Here is an 18,760-nt window from a genome sequence, read left to right as displayed (position 1 = left end):
AGTGCCAAGACCCCTAGAATCTCACACCACACAGTGGAGCTTGGTTGGGGTGGTCCATAACAAAATTTAGAGCAGGAGCAGGAGAGCAGTTTTGGTTTTACTATCTATTTGAATAGACTGTTGCTGTTTTAAACTAAACTAACCGTTTAGGTAGTTTTCCATTTTTAGTTTTATATTGTTTTATTGTTAGCAAAATTAGGAACATAAATTTTATGTTGAGGTGCAGGATATAAATACAAAAATCCATTTCATCCCCTTTAGTTACAGATTCTCCTACCTGTTGTTGTCCACATAGCGGATCAACATAGGATAAAAAGCATAAAGGTCGCGGCAAAGAACTGCAAATTCATCTAGAATGAGGAGTTCTGCTTCTTGGGTATCCGTTTTACTGTCTGCTTTCAGTTGTTCTTCCTCCATCACTATCTTTATGGCTTTCTTCTTTAGTTTCTCCAGTGTTGGGATAAAATGACTTTTCAACAGATCCGGCCTGGCCTTGCTAATGATTGGCTGAGCATACACTATATACAAAACACATTTCTATCAATATACATTTAAACGTATTTTGTTACTCTGTAAAAAGTAACAAATGCATTCATTCTAGTTTAGCTTCATAATAGCACTGTGACTGTAGACGTCAGTACAATGCAACAACAAACCATGTTTTCCTGTAATTTGCACGGGCTGACTTAAATCTTGGGCTCATGTGCTCCCCACTCCTCTTGGGAGGAAATGTAACTTGTCTCTGTATAGGAATGACCTGAAATTTTGGATGCACCCAGAACTTACCAATTGGTGGTTTGTACTGATAATGGTTTGATATCCTGGCATGTTAACAAACTGGTTTGAACAAACCACAGTTTGGTGAGTTTGGATGCAACAGCAAATCATTGTTTGTTTCAAATGAAACACAGGAGAGTTAAACCTCTTACCCTTGCATGTGATAGTGAGGGATTGTACAAGACCAAGGCTCATGCTACTTGTGAACATAACAATAAACCATGGTTCACTGTTATATATGAAGTGAGTCTAAAGTCATATCTGCCTGATTATGTATTACCTGAAAGTATACAGGCAGAAATACTTCTATATTAGGTTACACTTGATATCAAGAATTTGATGAATGTTCACATACACATATGAATGCTGACAATTCCAGCCGAGTTTTTTTCCCTACTTATCAGCAAGTGTCAATTCTAACCATTATATTTTGATGACATTCACCTGTGTATCTCTGAGTTTTTAGAAATCCAGACAATCTGTCTGGGATAATCAGTGGTCACACCTGCAGGTTGACATTCACCAAATTTCAGGTATCTCAACATATTGTAATATTGCATTTGATGGTTTAAGACAGGCATAGGCAAACTCCAGATGTTCTGGGACTACAACTCCCATCATCCCCGACCACTGGTCCTGTTAGCTAGGGATGATGGGAGTTATAGTCCCAAACATCTGGAAGGCTGAGTTTGCCTATGCCTGCTTTAAGATATGCTGTAGACTGCTTAGAGATTTGTTTTGGCTATGTAAAACAGCATAGAATTTGCTTAAATAAATAAGCACAAACATTATACATGTTTAATAAATGTATAGTAATCCTGCCTCAAGACAGGGTATTTATGTATCTGATCTTGGGTTCTTTCATTAAAAATGTTGTATATGTGAAACAGTGTACTCAGACTATCAAGTGGCTTAACCAAGCCACATGTAAGTAACCAATTGTAATGTTGGATATTTAAATGCAGTCAAACCAACAATTCATGATTTGCTAGATAGTCACATGATAGGGGTTGAGGCTCACAGAGTCTTCTTGTAAAATTTGCTAGAGAGAACTCTGCAAGAACACTCCCACTGTGCCCTGACAGGAAGAGGGAGTAGCTATATATCCTCACTCTTTTTCTGCTCTTCTCCACCATGCCAGCAACATACAACATCTGCATTTCTGAGCACCGGGCTCTGACTGCATCAACTTGTTGTTCATTCGTCTTAAGATAGTTCATTGAGTTTTCTTTTGGAGAACCCACAAAATGTAAAATAAAAAAATGGTAACACTACAACTAAACTAGGCCTTTGTCTCAATAAAAGATAATAATAATAATAATAATAATAATAATAATAATAATAATAATAAATTTTATTTATATCCCGCCCTCCCCAGCCGAAGCCGGGCTCAGGGCGGCTAACAACACTAAAATAGTGCAACATTCTAAAGACATTATAAAAATTAATTAAAATCAAAATTGATGGCAACCATACTAAAGTTCTGTAAAGATTGCCAGAGGAGGGAGTCAGGCTGCGCCCTGACCAAAGGCCTGGTAGAACAGCTCTGTCTTGCAGGCCCTGCGGAAAGATGTCAAGTCCTGCAGGGCCCTTGTCTCTTGTGACAGAGCGTTCCACCAGATCGGAGCCACAGCCGAAAAAGCCCTGGCTCTAGTTGAGGCCAGCCTAACCTCTCTGTGGCCTGGGACCTTCAAGATGTTTTTATCTGAAGACCGTAAGTTCCTCTGTGGGGCATACCAGGAGAGGCAGTCCTGTAGGTACGAGGGTCCTAGGCCGTTTAGGGCTTTGAAGGTTAAAACCAGCACCTTAAACCTGATCCTGTACTCCACCGGAAGCCAGTGCAGCTGGTACAGCACCGGATGAATGTGATCTCGCAGCGAAGACCCCATAAGGAGTCTCGCCGCGGCATTCTGCACCCGCTGGAGTTTCTGGGTCAGTCTCAACGGCAGCCCCACGTAGAGCGAGTTACAATAATCCAGTCTGGAGGTGACCGTCGCGTGGATCACAGTGGCTAGGTCAGGGCAAGAGAGGTAAGGAGCCAACTGCTTAGCTTGGCGGAGATGAAAAAATGCCGCCTTTGTTATAGCTGCAATCTGCGCCTCCATGGAGAGGGAGGTATTGACGATTACACCCAAACTCTTAACGGACGGTTCTGGCACTAATTGCACCCCCACAAGAGATGGGAGTTGCCCCCTCAATCCCATATCGTCCCATCCCAGCCAGAGGACCTCTGTCTTCGAAGGATTTAACTTCAACCGGCTCCCACGTAACCATCCAGCCACAGCTTCCAAGCATCTGATCAGTGTGTCTGGGGCCGAGTCAGGATGGCCATCCATCAACAGATAGAGTTGGGTGTCATCAGCATACTGATGGCAGCCCAGCCCAAAACTCCGGACAAGCTGGGCAAGGGGGCGCATAAAGATGTTAAAAAGCATTGGGGAGAGTATCGCACCCTGGGGCACTCCACACACCAAGGAGTGGCGCGATGACAATTCCCCCCCAAGCACCACCCCCTGTCCCCGACCAGAGAGAAACGAGCGCAGCCATTGAAGGACTGTGCCCTGGATCCCCACGTCGGCAAGGCGGTGGTCCAGGAGTTCGTGATCGACCATGTCGAAGGCTGCTGACAGGTCTAGAAGAATCAGCAGCCCCGACCCGCCTCGATCCAGCTGCCTGCGGAGATCATCTGTTAGGGTGACCAGAGCCGTCTCGGTCCCATGACCAGCGCGGAAGCCGGACTGGAATGGATCCAGAGCCGATGTTTCATCCAGAAACCTACCAAGCTGTTCAGCAACTGCTCTCTCAATCACCTTACCCAGGAATGGAAGATTTGAAACCGGGCGGTAATTGGATAGATCTAAGGGATCTAATGATGTTTTCTTTAAGAGCGGGCGCACCACTGCCTCCTTTAGTTCCCCTGGGAATGTCCCGGTGCCAAGGGACAAATTGATGATATCCCCCAGGGGGGCCCGCACCTCGTCTGGACATGCTGTAATCAGCCAAGACGGGCACGGGTCGAGAGGACAAGTGGTGGGCTTTCCAGCTCGGAGGAGTCTGTCCACATCGGCTGGGGATATCTGGTCAAAGTGGTCCAATACTGGACCTGAGGACAGTCGAGGGGCCTCCAGGTCCTTTATTGTATCCAAATTGGCAGGGAGGTCATGGCGGAGCAACAGGACCTTCTCCGCAAAAAAGCTCGCAAATGCCTCACAACTGTGTGTCAAATTGTTATTTAAATTTGGCTGTCCTTCAAGGGACGTTAAAGACCGAATTATACTAAATAATTGCGCCGGGCGAGAGCTAGCGGATGCAATGGAGGCTGAGAAGTAGGACTTCTTAGCGGCCTTCACTGCCATCTCGTAGGTTTTCATAAAAACCCTATAACATGTTCTTGAAGCTCCATCACGGGCACCCCGCCATACTCGCTCTAGCCGTCTGAGGTCCCACTTCATTTTCTGGAGCTCCTCGGTAAACCAGGGAGCCCGGTTTCTGCGGGGTCGCAGAGGGCGCTTAGGTGCGATCTCATTGATGGCTGCCAGGAGCTGGGTATTCCAGCCCTCAACAAGCTCAGTCAATGAGTCGCCAGGGGGAGAAAGGTCCCGCAAGGCTTGACGGAATCTATCAGGGTCCATCAGCCTCTGCGGGCAAGCCCAAATCGGCTCACCACCTAAGCAGGGTGGGGGTGGAACATCAATCCTGGCTTTCAGAGCGTAGTGATCAGACCATGGCACCTTCATCGAAGGAAACATGATCACATCTATACCGACGCCAAAGATCAAATCCAGCGTGTGGCCTGCTTGATGTGTGGGGCCCGAAACAAACTGGGAGAGCCCTAGTGTCGCCATGGAAGACACCAGGTCCAGAGCCTGTGAGGAGGGAGTGGCATCCCCATGGATGTTGAAGTCCCCCAATACCAATAGGTTAGGGAACTCCAAGGCCCAGCCGGCCACCGCCTCCAGCAGGCCTAATAGGGTGGCTGCTGGTGCGCTAGGTGGCCGGTACACCAGCCAGACAGCCAAGCTCACCTCGGAGCCCCACACTAGGCCAACACATTCAATGCCAGGGATCGATGGTGATGGTAGAGCCCTGAAAGAACAATCTTCCCGGATTAATAATGCCACCCCCCCCGGCCCACAGTCCGCGACTGGTGGAGGACGGAGAAACCCGGAGAAAATATTTTCCTGACTGCTGTGGACCACATCTGATGCAATCAAATGAAAACCATGAGAACTCTTCATATATGTATCCATCCATTTTGTAGCTTTAAAAACAGGACAGGTCTGTGCCATAAGAGTTTTCAGGGAGACTTACATGCACTTAATTAATGGATAGTATTTTCTCCTAGCTCTACAGATATTAAAAGTTATTTCCAAACACATAATGATACCAGGTACTTGTTCAGGAATGCAGGACCCCCAATTTTTGAACCAAGCATATATTATTTAGATTTTACTTAGATTTTACCATTTAACTAATTTAATAAAAGACATTGATTCTAAAATGTAAATGTGACTGTGAGAGAAAATTTTCGTAAAGAAAGTACAACTATTGGAGAATTAATGTTTTGTTGGTGTTGACAAATAAAACAGCTCTAGTAATCAGTTGTTTAAATGAAATTTGCCACGAGGTACCTGCTATTCGCTTCATCCAAGTTGCCTCATCTATCCCCAGGTTATTGTTGATGATCTTCAAAATGTTCCCCAGTATTATGCTGAGATGCTCAGAAGTTACCATTGTGCAGCAGGGGCCAGTACTTTCAGCATTTTCAGGCCCCCTTTCCCACCAGTATGATAGATAGTTGCATAACATGGGCAAGATCACCTCAATCACGTGTGGCATTTCAGTATATCTGGCTCCAGATTCTGCCAAGCTGTTTATTTCTTTCATTAAGCCATCCAAGTGAGGGATTTCTGGACACATTTCTTCTACGGTTTCAGGCATGCCTAAAACTTCATATTATGACACATAACAATAATTTTGGGGTGGTTAACATACTTAATGCTTAAAACAGCTAAAGCACAATTTAAATCATTTTACTTCCACTGTAACTCTGACAGATTGTGCATGGATACAAACATGATTCATTAGTTCCCTCTACTGTTCAACAGCAATGGTTTTTTGTTTGGTTCCATGCTTTACATGGAGCTTTTTATTAATTCCATAACACTTTGGGCCTAGCTCTCACAATCAGATAATGTAGTAAACCTGTGTTTACAATGTGTACTACTTCTGATTATTGTGGAGTCACATGACTGAATGCTATGCCATTTAAAAAATCTACACAAAGCAGGATGTTGCGGCATAAATGATTGTGCTGCCAAAATATTATGTGCCAGAAAAACAGTAACATGTTAGCAACTAAAGTACAGTTGAACAAAAGATGAGCATGATCCTTTAAAGATGGTTTTAAGTTTACTGCAATCTGTGAAAGTAGATTAAATAGGCATGAAATAATTGAAAAAGGTTTTAATGTTATTATTATTTCATTTATGAATCACCAATTGTACCTTGAAGCAATATAATAAAAAACATATGAAACAATTGCAAATTAAAAACAATTAAAAACAAACAATTACACAAAACAGTTTAAAGCAATAACAACACACACTCTAAAATCAATTACAGAGTACTGTACTTACTAGCTCTCTCTCTTGCAGTTTTTGTGTTGAAGACAGACAGGGGATTGTAAAGATTGAGAGAAGGTTCAAGAAAGGCTACTGGAATGGCAGCTGCAAGAGACGCTAAGCACTCACCAAGAGCCGGACGTTGTCTGTAAACAAAAGAACACTATCAGTTCTTTCACAATACATCTGAAGTAAAAAACCAACCCCACAATATATCTGAAGTAACTATTTTCAAATCCAATTGACACATTACATTTATTCTACCAGTAGCAAGTTTCGGTTTGCAATGTTTTCTTAACAGTCCTTCCCTATCAAAAATGTTTCCAAATTAGATAGTCTAATTGGGTAGCAAGTATATTTAAATCTGGAAGGCAATGTCATGTTCAACCACATCTTGTGGAGAATCAAAAGTAACAGTCGAAGAAATTGTTTCCCTTGAGCAATAGATGAAGCCACACTCTCAGGGACCAAATTTCAAGTCATAATCTTAGTTGGCACAGGCAGGTTTCTGTACCTTACAGTATTCAATACTAGTAGTAACCTTTTGGAATGAATAGATTGATTTCTTTTGATCAAATTAATAAACCAATTGTATATTATTTGATTTGAAATCTGGTGGCAAGGGGAGGAAACTGGATTCATTATTATGGATTGATATTTTGTTTGTAATGATTACCACAGAAAATAGGCGGGCGTGAGGTCAAGGGTGCAGGGCTGGCTTCAAGTTATTGGGGGCCCTTGGATGCAGTATCAATAGGTCCCATTGGCCCTTCCCTTTCCTCCACAAAACTTACCCATCCCTTTTATCCCCACCAATTATCACTAACCGGCTACTGCAAAAGGTGTGCACATTGAACATAGATTTAATCTATCATGATCAGTCACCACCTTTTTGAAACTCATTGCCACTGGACTCCCACATTATAATTTTCTCCTTTATATACCTGTAAACCAAGATTTCATGTATCTGAAAAGTGGACTTGACTCCATGATAACTTCTGTCATAACAAAATCGTTGGTCTTTAGTATGCCACAACAACACACTTTGTTGTTTTAAAATAGTGATTAAAGAATTATTGGCCCAGAAATTCAGTACCAGAGCTGGATAGAGCATAGTCTTCCCACACACAAAAATCCCCTCCTAGTTAGTCAAAGCTTTCTACATTTCAGCAGTATAATTTTGATGATCACAATCTTACACTGTTGATGGTCAGAAAATCTCAAATTGAGTAGTCCCTTTAAAATATTTTAATCACTTGAGGATAATGTCAGCCAATTTAACCAGAATGTGAAATCAACTCAGAATTGGGGAAAAAACCCTTACGGAAATAATTCCTTAACATCAGCAGTTAATGCAGAAGGCTATTTTTTAAAAAAGTTTTAACTGCACTTATAAGTTGCTTTACAAAAAGTAAAATGTTCAGAACATCTAGGAAGGAACCTCATTAAGCAGTTACGATGCAGGGGAGAGAGATGATAATAATAGATGGCCTTGCAAATAATTATCTCATAATATGATCTCTTTCATTGCATGTGGGGCTTGTCAAACTGAGGAGGGGAAAGAGAAAACCTAAGCAGTTTAAAAAAACCCAAAACCTTGCTATCTCAATTGCACGGATTCGAACCGCCGACCTTCTGATTGGCAAGTCCTAGGCTCTGTGGTTTACCCACAGCGCCACCCACGTACCTTACCCAATGGTTAAAGTGGGAATCAAAGGCCGTCACAAGGGGGAAATAACCCTGCTCTGAATCACACTGGGCGGGTGCAGAATCCAGGAGACCCTACATGCCAGCCCCTGCCATTTTCTCCTGGAGGAAGGAAACCAGCTGTGCCTCCTACTTGTCAAGAGGCCATTATAAAGCCAGCACTAGGGATGCTTCCAAGGAGGAGGCGGATCTGGCCTCCAAAGAATGTACTGCAGCCATTGCTGCCGCTGCGGTGGAAGCAGCAGTGGACAATGCATTCTGTGGAGGTCAGATCTGCTGCCTCCTGAGGTGGCCGCTTCACCTTGCCTCATGGGTGGGCCAGCCCTGACTTACAGGCAGGCAATACTGGTACGTTTAAGGCTTTAGAGCATTTCCAAGCACATTTAACAGGCAGCCATGTGGGAGCTGAAGGCATGGCAGCACTTGTTTACACACCATGTTTGGTCCCAGCTCTTGGTAGGCCCTGCCGAGTGATTGGCAAGTGGCCTGTTCCCCACGTGGCCCACAGCTGGAGCCAGGCAAGCAAGGGTGGTCTACCACTACATTCTCTTCCCTGACAGTCACCAATGTACTCAATATGTAGGAGGGAGTCCTGTGACCACCACAATTGTGTGAATTTCCGCTTGCAAGCTAATACTGGCAAGCTGTTCTACCTGTCTCATTTCTGCCACCATTTATTTTGTCTGGATTTGTATGCCCCCCCTTCAGTTTTTCACAACTGATATTTAAAAAATTGCAGACACACTGGTGTTCTGAAACACTCTAGAGCAACATTTCACCGAAACATTTCTGGCTTCCAGTGAGCCAGGAGTGGCTATCGAGCCAAAGGCTTCATTGACCCATGGACAACCTGGGATGGGGAGGAGCATGTAAAAGTGGGTGTGGCTGAAGTGTAGAAGGGGGTATGGTGAGAACTGCAGGCCTCAAGGCTGCCTTCTAGAAGCCTTTCCCAATACATTCTGAATACAAGAAAGTGAACTAATGTTCGAAGGGAGGTGGACACACCAACTACCTTTGGAGCAACCAAATTTCCTGCCTTCGAGCAGTAGGACAAACACAGTCCCACTTGGAAGTGTCCTAATGCCCAGTGGAGAATACAAGGTATTGTTTAGCTTGCTTGTAAGGAAATGCTTCAGCTACCAAAGGTTACTGGTGTGCTTTACAGAGGCACAATCACTCTTAACTCAGCAATATGCTTAGAGCAACTTTTCATGGTGTATTCAGCTTTTTTTTCTGTTAAGTACCTTTCAACATAAATGTTCTTTCCAGTTCCAAGAGAGTACAGGCTACAAAGAATTCTGTAGCATGATACTTGGACATCACCTACTGGGGGAAAGAAAAGAAAAGAAAACACTTATGTTCAGCTACGTCATATTTTTAAATTGAATGTTTTGACCTCTTTATACAGTTTACCCAAACAACAGCCAATTGTTGTATATAGTACTCTACTAATGCTTTATTCAATTTTATATAATTTTCTAAATAAAATTGTGGTGGTGGACTCTCCTTCCTTAGAGGTTTTTAAGCAAAGGTTGGGTGGCCATCTGTCAGGGATGCTTTAGTTGAGATTTCTGAATTGCCAGCACTTGAGGTCCCTTCCTGCTCTACAATGATATGATTATACCAATGCAGCCATTTGGGCTGGATACAAAGGTCATGTAGCAGAATTCCACTCACAGGAAGAGTGTTTCTGTTTTCTCCTCATAGAAGGGGAAGGTGGTTTTCATTGATTTGCTCTTTTCCCTGCATCCCACTGAAAACTTGCCCCTTAGGATTAGGGGGCTTGCTGGAACAGAAGGTTGTAGATGGGAAAGATAACTGATAAAAATTTCCTCCCTTCCTTCCATGAATGGAGGCCTGTGCTGAATCAAAGACTCTAGGATTCATGGAAGACATGCCATCCAATATGTTCCTGGACTTAACAAAATTCTAAAATTGGACTGCTGTCTTAATTAATCACAAGGCCCATCTCTCTCTCTCTCTCTCTCTCTCTCTCTCTCTCTCTCATCCCACACAGTTCCTATGAACCTGATGTAAAAGACTTTTGGATCAGTGGGAGTATTTTAATTAACTTCAAACAGTCATGGCCCCTGTGAACCACACAGAAGATAGGATATCAGTCTCCACCAATGCCTGGTTTATTTCAGCCCAGCATTGATGTAAGACCCTTTGCCTAGGAAAAGTACTTAATGGGGTTGGCAACTTTTCCCTCTGTTTTTAGCAACTGAATAACAGGCAAAGCTTCAACAGGCAAACTTCCCATCCTTTGCTGCATCCTATTCTGGGACAAGCTGCATCACTTGAATTTCTGCTGCAGGAGACCTCTCAGACAAGATGTGACAATCCTCCATAAATAAAATGGATGTACTGACCACTTAGAATGAAAATCTAGCAACATTCAGGAGGCTACTGTTAATTTATCCCTGAATGAAAAAAAATCCCTGTAGTGGTACCTCAGGTTACATACGCTTCAGGTTACAGACTCCGCTAACCCAGAAATAGTACCTTGGGTTAAGAACTTTGCTTCGGGATGAGAACAGAAATCGTGCTCTGGCGGCACAGCGGCAGCAGGAGGCCCCATTAGCTAAAGTGGTGCATCAGGTTAAGAAAAGTTTCAGGTTAAGAACAGACCTCCAGAACAAATTAAGTTCTTAACCTGAGGTACCACTGTATTCATCACAAAGGGCTCAAAATTTATTAATACATGAGGCTGGAAGCATATTAGCTGCCATACAGTTTCCATTGAATCTATGTATTAAAAATGAAAATATAATGCAACTAATTTCAGATTTTGCCATAGCTCATAGTATATTAGAGTAAATAAAACAGTAAGTTAAATGCACACTTCTAAAAGAGCAAACATGGTTTCAGCTTCAGTTGAATGCAAAGGCTTGGCCCATTTTGGAATGAGCAGTGGAATCCTCATCCATTCCTAGTTACAACTGAAACAATATCTGAAAATCAAAGATAAAACTGAGAAGACTTACATAGCAAATCGGTGCCAAAATGATGCTGAGCAACATGTTCAAAAATTGATGTTAGAACAGGCAACAATGCCACTGTTGTATAGTTGATATTCTGTGAGACCCCTTTAATCTGTGTACGGGAATGGGTAAATTTTCCAAGTTTAAGATTTTCTGATGTCTTCTCCAGATCTTCAGCTGCATTTTCAAAGAAGGCACGCAGTCCTGCTTTAACCAGCTCTGAACCTGATTTCATGACGGTTCTACAGGACAATTTATAGAACGTCACTTAGAAATCAAATGCCTATAATTTTCCATAGCAAATCTAGACTTCCTCAATTCATGTCTGTTTCTTTGAGATATAGGTGTCTACATTGACCAGACATATACCAGTAATTAATTACATGGCTATTCAACAGTTCTTACTAAGCACACTAAGAAACCATGTGGGAAATTATGGCGAGGAAGCTAATTTTAGTGCACTTGCACCAAGTCCTATAATGGTGAGATGATTTACCCTAGTACTATGAAATGAGACTTACTTCTAGCAGGCTTCTGCACAGAGATACCAACATTACACATGTATCAGGAAAAGAGGCTTTCCTCTGCTTCTCAGTTATTGCTCAGTGTACATTTGCAGATTCTTTCTCAGACTCAGATGCCACCTAGGGGTGCTGGTTGGGAAATAGAGGACACACTCCTGCTTAGATTGCAATTGCTAAAAAGGATAGATTAGTAAAGCTGAAGTGAACTACTTTTAAAAACTGAATTTTTTAAACCATATTTTTAATCGTTGTCTACTTTTGCTTTTGAAATTTACCTCTATGGGAAATGAAAACAGCACCAAGTCTTAAGTTTTAATGATGAATTTTAAGTATTGCAAAATTCACCACTTTTACACCTTGCTTTCAACTAAACCTCCTGACTATACAATCTACAGATGTCTACTCAGAAGTCTACTCAGAAGTAAGTCTCCTCAAATTCAGTGAGCATACTTTCCAATATGTATAGGATTACAGCCTAAACTGAACAGTATAGGGCATATGTTACTACATAGCTTTCAAGAAAAATGTTCTGCTGGGAAGTAAATAATTTGGTTCCAATAATTCATTTTTTTGGGGGGGGGAATATTTTTGGAAAAAATTCTTTGGGTGGGTGAAATAGTGTTGACAAATAAGATTGATAAAAGGAGTAAACTTACCTTGTGTCTAGTGTCTGAGCTAAGATGTGTAGGCAGCTAACCATTGTAGCAGCGTCACTACCTATTCAAAATGAATGGGGAAATGTGTTGCTCTTTTAAATTCTTTTAAAAAGGTAAAATAAAAATTAATACATTTATTAAACATACTTATGCTGGGGAAATCTAATATATTATTCTTTTAACAAAAGTTGGAATCTTTGTTAATTTTTCTTCTTACATCATCTTATTATCAGATTAATGGAAAGCATGTAGACTGCCCTTTCTACTTGCCTTTTATATATATTTTCCCCCATTCATAATTTACTTGGATTTCTTTGACTAGAGAACTGCCAATCAGAAAATATCTAGAGTGTTCAGGGGAACCAAAAATCCAAAAGATTAGAAGATGTGCAGAATGTGCATCTGTGCCTTGCACCTTTAAGGCTCCAATCTGTGGTCTAATGCCTCAGTAGAAGGGAGCTGGATCTCACCCATGCTCCTTCTCAGCTTTGAGCTACGATTGTCTCAAAGAGAAGCTTCAGAAGTCTTTCTTCCTTGGCATTTCCCTTCTTCAGCCTCTTTTAAGTGGCTCTCCCATATTTCCCTCCACTCCCTCCCTTCACACTTGTGAGTAAGGACCTCACTCATGAGGAGGACATAGTCTTAGCTCCTGGCTGAAAAAACATTGATGCGAAAAAATGTATCTGAGTTGAAGCCAAAAGGGTTTAGGTAATAGTGGGAGCTCCACCAAAGAAACTCACCACCACCCATAGCATTGCTCTGCAAATTATCAAGTTTCTGCGATGTTTGTGCAAGGATAGTATACTGTACTTAGCAAGATGCTACGATGGCTCCTCCACAACATACTAAAATTTCTCTTCCAATAGCATCTAGTACTTTGCATGATATTATCATGTTCTTCTGCATTTGCTTAAATATATTATTGATAATAGCATAGTCAGAAAACAAAGCAGACGTATGTTGATACAGAAGCAGGAAATGGGACTCGTAAACAATTTTACAGAATTGTCCCAGGGTATGACAGCAGGAGAGATTGAAAGGACACTACAAAGGGACAGTTCAGGGATACTTTATCTTAAAAATAAATAAATCATTTTCATGATTACTAGCTAAAAAGCAGTCAGCAATTTCTCATCAACCCAGAAATATCCCAGACAACTTGCGATGATAACTTAATGAAAATCTTTCTTAACTTACCAAAAAGTGAAATCCTATGTCTAACAAGAGCAGCAAGTTTGCAGAAAAGGCTAAAGCCGAAAAGAATGCAAAACAGCAGGAAAAATACAGAGGGGTTAAAGATTTGTTTAGATAATAAATTAATACAGTCGTGAGGAGCAACTGTGAGAATGGTAGATGTGAAACAAGGATACAAAGTATGTTTTGAATTGAACAGAAGCTGAGTTTGATAATAACTACATTTAGAAATTATTTTCTATACATCTAGGGGGAAAGTGAATACTATTCTAAATATTTTTTAAATTTTCTTTCACAATTAAGCTCTTAGACCACTATATGTTATGTAACCAAATCATTCTGTAATGGTTGTTTCTTTTTGAAGGTACAAAATAAAAGAACTTAAGAATGTGAAAAAACAGAGAATTCAATTAAAAAAAAAATTGATTACAAATAACAGTTATGCTAAAGCATTGCTACATAAGGTTATGGCACCAGGGGGGAAAAACTTATACTTTCTGCTTCATCAGTTCTACTTTTAGCAACCAAATAGTAAGCAAGACAAAATGAAGTTGAGAAGATAAAAGTCATCAGAAGATAATGGAAATAATTATTGGACTTACTTATGAGGGCTCTTTCTTGTCATGGAAAGGAGAACATCCTTTGATGGCTGACTCCTCCCATCCATTTCAAGAAGGCAGGACTTCCAGAGGCTTCTGGAATCTCTGCTGGGAGGAGGAAACCTCTCAGTTTTGGAGGCTTCCAACAGCTGAGGAACAAAAGATCATCTAACCAGAAATAAATTACTATTATTAAGTTCTAATACTGCAACTTTAGTTAACTCCACCAGGACAAGAGGTCATATCAAGATTCTAGTGTGAAATAATGAAGGATGTCCTCCTTTTCATGACCAGAAAGAACCCTCAGGATAAGCAATGTTTTCCTAGGTCATGCAAGGATATCCTTCAAATTAATGTTAAGCACCAGAACCCATCAAGAGGAGAGACCTAACTTCAATACATCTGTGATAGGATTCTTCACTCAAATTGTAGGTGTACTGAGTGCCCCTCCCACAGCTACTCTCCAGATATGAGATAATGGTAATCAGAGCAGTAATCAGAGCAGCTATGGTGCCTACCCTCAGACTCAGTGTGCCAAAATACATCCTGGTGGTTTAAAAGGTAATTAATATACTAATGTCATACAGTCTTTGAGGAAAAGAGGCACATATATCTTTATTTAGAGTATCACACTACTCCAGGGAACAAGGAGTCCAAAGCCACATATTTAGAGTTGCTCTAGAAATCTTTCTGTCCCAAGAAACTATGGAAGAAAATAAACGAGGAATCTGAAGCCCAATTACTTATTTAGTAAATATTGTTCTCCATAAATACATATTGAGTATCCAACATGTATCCAACGTAAGCCCCCCCCCCTCTCTCTCTTGAGTGGAATGGGTTAGGGGAAAAATAGGAGAGAACCAATTCCTGCATTCTGTGGGACAAATTCCTTTAGGGAATCACAGAATCATAGAATTGTAGAGTTGGAAGGGACCCTAAGGGTCATCAAGTCCAACCCACTGCATAAATCTTCTAAATAAAGACATATCAGTGCCTGGGTTCCTGAAAGGCAAGAGCATACAGTTAAGACATCCTTCCTGCCACCATATATCCTAACTGCCACCAGGAACTGGACTTTCAGAGTCAGGAGTTGGTCTGAGAGCATATGAATTGGCTTAAAATATGGTTTTGTCAGCAATATGAAGAGTCTGATGGAAGAATTATATGAAGAGAATATATGCACTGGAAGTAGACTAATTAAACAGACCATTTTCAAATTTTGCTTATTGTACGCTTATTGTGTGAGTGTCTCGGCAGGTGTAGTATCAGATTATAGCCCCTGTGAAAGTTCTGCATTAAAAGTCTCAGTAAATGAGGGACATTAGTCTTATTGAGGGCCACCTTCTTTCTTTGGCAACAGCTTAAGCACATTTTCTAGCTGGTTTTATGTTTGATTGGATATATTTTATGAGAAGCCACAATTATATTAATTATTGTATGAGCATATCCTAGCCCATTTAAATTGTTAAATTTTCATGCAATGAGGCAAAACTAGGTATAAATAGTACAGTGGACATTATGGGAATAGGTCCATCAACAATAATAGAAGCTGTTGATCTGATTTTGTGATTTTCTTAAGCTTCCAGAACCTTGGTCTGCTCCACAGAAAAAGGCAACAACGACCACCTTGGTACACAGTTCTTTCTTATACAAATTTCCAAAAGACTGAACATTAGGCTGAAGGGTGAGTAGTTGACGGTTCCCACATGTAGAAGAAATATTAAAGTTTCTCTCTCACTGGTAAAATATGGCATCAAACAGAATTTTGTCTCTACTGCTGCTTAGTTCTGGCTGGTGGCTATATTTTGCTATTAATACCTGATAGGTCAAAATTAGAAAGCTCAAAAAGGAACTCTATGATTGCAAAATGAGTTCTGACTCCTTATATCAACCTTCTGCTTCTCCTTATTTGGGAAGAGATAATATAGGCTTTTAAACTTCATTTTAGTTAGTGCATCATTCAGGAAATCACCAAAAAGCTTAGCACCCCAAAATAGGGTGGGCTTTAGATTAGAAGCTAGCAATCCACACTCAATTGATTAACAGAGCAATCCAAACTCCTGGTCCACCCTGCTGGGAAGGTGTCCCTCTGCCCAGTCCTGCCTGCCTTCTTCCTCCACTTGGGAGTTGACACAGCGGATGAGCATTCTTCCTAAGCAAAACAAGCAGCAGGCTATGGAAGCTAGTATGCTGCTCCAACAAACCCTGGATTAGACTGAGAAAGGGAGGTTACATTAGTAGCTCTTGGTTGACACCAGCGTTCTACAAAGGAAGGTGGTGACGTTCCAGTGCTCTGAGGTTTGTATTAATCAAGGACTCAATTTAAGAAGTATGCAGTTTAAAAAGCTGTAGGAGAATGGCTGCATTAAGAAACCCACCATGATTCAGTCTCCCCCCTTCTTGGGGGGGGGGGCAGTTTAAATGTCCCCTGGATTTCCCTCTTCAGTAAGATCTATACACCTGTCTGAGATGTCTTCCCCCAAACCTCCTGTAAAAGGAGCATGGTGGATTCATTAACATTAATGAATTAACAGTAGGTAGACTGTACCCATAGGGAAAACAATTCCGTTTACAGTTATCTGTAACTGTCTCCATGGTATTAGATCTAAAGGGAAAGCACAATACATCAGTCTTCAAGGAGTGACACTGTCAATTCCTTTGATTTTCAATGTGCTTCATTCCTTATTATTGTCAGACACCTTTTTCATTGCTCAGACTACCACTCTCTATACCCAGGACAGAATGATTTGCCATCAATAATGGATGGCAGTAGAAGTCAACACTTAAGATTTTACCCGCTGATCAGGGATGGTGAATCTGCGGCCCTCCATATGTTGCTGGATATAACTACAGTCTTCTCTATGGCCATTATGGTTGGGGCTGATAGGAGTTGCAGTCCAACAACATCTAGGGGGCCACGTGTTTCCCATCTCTGCCCTAGATGCTGAGGTGCTTTTAGACACAAGTGGAATAAATCAACCATCCCGAATTGGATCCAGGCAGCTCCTGGAGGGATGCAGAATGTCAACTTGTTTCGTTTGCGGCTGACTCCTCTATCACCTCTTCAGCAAACAAACAAAAACCTAAGATAGAAACTTTACTAACTAGCTAAAACTAGTTATGGAGAACAGAGTCAAGAAAACAGCAACAACCCATACCTTGGAAAGTAATGGATACCATGCTACCTCTAGGTGAGGTTGGACAATATTTGAGAGGGCTCCCTTTCCCAACAGAGGTTCTGGAAGCCTTTGGAACCTCTGAATCTTTGAGGTAGATAGGAGGACTCACCCACAGAAGGATGTCCTCCTTCCATGAGCAAAAACCAAAACCATGAATAAACAACAACATAGGATTCTAAAGAATAAATAATACCAGGAAAGATTGGATAGCATTTTAATGGACTTACAAACAGAAAGTGAGGAACCAAAAGCAACATATGTGCATTTTAGAAAAATGTCTGATAAAGTGTTCTATATATAATAAGATGAGCAATAAAATCAGCATATTGTGAATGAAAACACTTAGATATAATTTGAGAATTATATCTAGATTAAAACGTCACTGAAAGTGAAACGTTTGGAAAAATCTTATTTAGTATCTTAAAAAAATCTATTTAGAAAACAAAAAACCAAACCTATCTCCCCCAGGAGAATAATTTGAAGGAAAGACAAGAGAATCAGTGAGAAAATCAATAATGTAGAGAAATAAATAAAAATGACAGAATTCTGAACCAGTAAGAAAGGGGCTTAAAAGGAATTTTACTTCTTTTTGTAATTACATATCTAACTAAATCTATACAAAAGATATGTATATAAAGTTGTTCATGTTATTTTTCATATTATTGTTCTATTATCAGCATCACCAGAGTGTAAGGTGACTGTATGAAGAGGCACATGTGTGACCACTCAATGTAGACTAATATAATTAAAATACAAGTTTGGATTATTAAAAAAACTAGCTAGAGTTATAAGGATATATGAAATAAATATTTTAAAGAGCCTAATACCTTTATTATATCATGATTTTTCCAGTGTCATAGACTGTATTTTTTCTTACTTACATACCTTGCTACCATTTCTTTTTCTTTATTTGAAGCATATCCACTACTGCTGAGTGGCTTAGTTGGGGAGGAGAGGAAATACAGGCAATGGTTGGTAAAATACTGGTCAACTAGTGGAAGCAGAACCTAGGGAATTCAGATAAAAAGTTTTAGCTTTAACTTGTAAAAAGGATAAAGCTAACTTTTTTAAAGTGAAGTTTAAAAGTTTACAGTTGAAAAATTTAACCAGTTAGCAATTCCTTTAACTTTTAACTTGTTAATTAACTAATTAATTCCCATGATGACATTTATTCTATTTTCAGTCCATATCTTACTTTACACCCTTCCTTCATACCTCTCAACTTCCTGTTCCTTATGTACCCACCATCTTTCTCGGTGTTTAGTGAGGTTTTAATCCCAGACAAAATGAAAATTCTCTCTCACAGAAATCAGACGGCAACCGGGGTGGTTCTTCAGTCTGAATGAATAGAACACAACCTATTTTGGATGAGGTTTCACTCTCCTTGAAGAAGGTGGTGAGCTGCTTGAGGGTACTCGTGGATCCTACACTGTCATTGGAGGTACAAGTGTCCCTCCATCGCTGCTTTACTTAAACTTCCACCGCTGTTTTAAACCACCACTATTCCCCTCTTGGT

General features: G+C 40.8%; 1 protein-coding gene across 1 annotated transcript in view; it reads right to left on the bottom strand.

Annotated features, from left to right (window-relative positions):
* The window catches only part of RYR3 (ryanodine receptor 3), a 263,782-nt gene that overhangs the window by 65,303 nt on the left and 179,719 nt on the right, over nt 1-18,760 (bottom strand). The window contains exons 60-68 of the mRNA XM_080996165.1: nt 18,130-18,251; nt 14,069-14,173; nt 13,470-13,519; nt 12,273-12,333; nt 11,096-11,334; nt 9,353-9,434; nt 6,417-6,547; nt 5,409-5,726; nt 278-518 (exon numbers count right to left, since the gene is read on the bottom strand). Coding sequence (XP_080852291.1) covers nt 278-518; nt 5,409-5,726; nt 6,417-6,547; nt 9,353-9,434; nt 11,096-11,334; nt 12,273-12,333; nt 13,470-13,519; nt 14,069-14,173; nt 18,130-18,251 — 1,349 coding nt within the window. The remainder of the gene's footprint in view (nt 1-277; nt 519-5,408; nt 5,727-6,416; nt 6,548-9,352; nt 9,435-11,095; nt 11,335-12,272; nt 12,334-13,469; nt 13,520-14,068; nt 14,174-18,129; nt 18,252-18,760) is intronic.

This window comes from Podarcis pityusensis (assembly GCF_964106645.2).
Source record: "Podarcis pityusensis genome assembly, chromosome: 1".
Classification (NCBI taxonomy): domain Eukaryota; kingdom Metazoa; phylum Chordata; class Lepidosauria; order Squamata; family Lacertidae; genus Podarcis; species Podarcis pityusensis.
The sequence above is the reverse complement of the archived record's forward strand: the minus strand, read 5'-3'. Positions and strand labels throughout refer to the sequence as shown.